The sequence below is a fragment of the Clupea harengus genome, chromosome 15 (assembly GCF_900700415.2).
Source record: "Clupea harengus chromosome 15, Ch_v2.0.2, whole genome shotgun sequence".
Classification (NCBI taxonomy): Eukaryota; Metazoa; Chordata; class Actinopteri; order Clupeiformes; family Clupeidae; genus Clupea; species Clupea harengus.
In genome coordinates, this window is record NC_045166.1 from 27,664,645 (window position 1) to 27,667,144 (window position 2,500).

Consider the following 2,500-nt stretch of genomic DNA (forward strand, 5'->3'; position numbering starts at 1 on the left):
TAATGTAAAACACAACTAATATAAAGCAGTACAGTGTAAAGCACTACACTATAACACAACTAATGTAAAACAATATTAATGTAAAACACTTCTAATATAATGTAAAGCACTACACTATAATACAACTAATGTAAAACACTTTTAATGTAAACACTATTAATGTAAAACAATATTAATGTAAAACACTTCTAATATAAAACAATATTAAAGTACTAGATTCAGACAAGTTAGAGAACAAGTACTAGATTCAGACAAGTTAGAGAACAAGTACTAGATTCAGATAAGCTAGAGAACCTGTCCTAGGGAAATGTATAACACAACTAATGTAAAACACTATTAATGTAAAACACTATTAATGTATAACACAACTAATATAAAGCAATATTAATGTAAAACACTTCTAATATAAAGCAGTACGACTGTAAAGCACTACTAATGTAAAACACTATTAATGTAAAACAATATTAATGTAAAACACTTCTAATATAAAGCAGTACAGTGTAAAGTACTACACTATAACACAACTAATGTAAAACAATATTAATGTAAAACACTTCTAATATAAAGCAGTACAGTGTAAAGTACTACACTATAACACAACTAATGTAAAACAATATTAATGTAAAACACAACTAATGTATAACACTATTAATGTATAACAATATTAATGTAAAACACTATTAATGTAAAACAATATTAATGTAAAACACTTCTAATATAAAACAATATTAATGTAAAACAATATTAATGTAAAACACTTCTAATATAAAGCAATATTAATGTAAAACACCTCTAATGTAAAGCAGTACAGTGTAAAGCTGAAGCACCAACAGCAGCAGTGGTTCAGTGGTTTAGCAGTGGTGGGACAGATGACATTTACACACTAATCTACACACTGATATATATATATCACACATAATCATGGTCTATACACAGTAATCTACACACTGATATATATATAATCACGCATAATCATGGTCTATACACGTGGAGTAAAACATGCAGTTTGATATATATATATATATATAAAATCACACATAAGCATGGTCTATACACTGTAATCTACGGACTGATATATATATATATATATATAATCACGCATAATCAGGGTCTATACACGTGGAGTAAAACATGCAGTTTGATATATATATATATAAAATCACACATAAGCATGGTCTATACACTGTAATCTACGGACTGATATATATGTATATATATATAATCACGCATAATCAGGGTCTATACACGTGGAGTAAAACATGCAGTTTGATATATATATATATATATAATATCACACATAATCAGGATCTATACACGTGGAGTAAAACATGCAGTTTGATATATATATATATATATATAATATCACACATAATCAGGATCTATACACGTGGAGTAAAACATGCAGTTTGATATATATATATATATAATATCACACATAATCAGGGTCTATACACGTGGAGTAAAACATGCAGTTTGTTGACATAAAAGATGGACACGTGTTATTTATCTCCATGGTTACTCTTACTTGATTTTCATGGAGGTTCCGGTGGCCCCTCCTCTGTTCATGGCCCCGCCCTCCCCTGCCTCTGATTCGCCGTACCCTCCCGTCGACTTCTCGTCCCACTCGTCATCCCACTCGTCATCCTCAGCACCTGGCGGCGGACGGGAAGCCAGACAGGACAAAAAGGACACAGTGTAACACCGTTATGAGTCAGGTACAACAGACCGCACAGCACATTCTAGAATTCAATTCAGCACATTCTAGAATTCAATTCAGCACATTCTAGAATTCAATTCAGCACAATCTAGTCAAGGTCACACGCAATGTAGGTCCTCATAGAAGAAGTCTCACAGCTTCTAACCCCAACCCCCAGATGGGGAGTTCTAGATTCAACCCTTCTAGAACCATAACCCCCAGATGGGGAGTTCTAGATTCAACCCTTCTAGAACCATAACCCCCAGATGGGGAGTTCTAGATTCAACCCTTCTAGAACCATAACCCCCAGATGGGGAGTTCTAGATTCAACCCTTCTAGAACCCTGGACTATCTGCTTTGGCCGGCTCAGAACGCACAGGTCTCTGAAAAATCCAACTGCCAGGGATGGGTAATGAATATAACTCTTACTGAGCTTATTTTAACATGAAGGTTGGGTAATGTATAAAACTCATACTGAGCTTATCTTAACATGAAGGTTTTGCACTTTTGCAAATGAAGAGCTCATATGAAGAGCTGGCAGACATGGTGCCGGGGATATGATGAGAGACATTTTAAGAAGAGAAGGGAAGTAGATCAATCTGTAAGGGTTCTTCTATAGACTCAAAGTAAGTGAGGACCCCTTTGTTAGACAAGCACACAGTATCACAACAAACGCATCACACAACACAGTATCACAACAAACGCATCGCAAGACGCCCTCAATATACGGCAACACCACACATCATCACACAACACAGTATGACAACAAACGCATCACACAACAAACTCATCGCAAGACGCCCT

General features: G+C 34.8%; 1 protein-coding gene across 2 annotated transcripts in view; it reads right to left on the reverse strand.

The window, feature by feature from the left end:
* Positions 1–2,500, reverse strand: part of snx9b (sorting nexin 9b) — a 25,446-nt gene that overhangs the window by 9,170 nt on the left and 13,776 nt on the right. For both annotated transcript variants that reach the window (XM_042709908.1, XM_042709909.1), the window contains one exon: positions 1,526–1,652. In XM_042709908.1, coding sequence (XP_042565842.1) covers positions 1,526–1,652 — 127 coding nt within the window. The remainder of the gene's footprint in view (positions 1–1,525; positions 1,653–2,500) is intronic.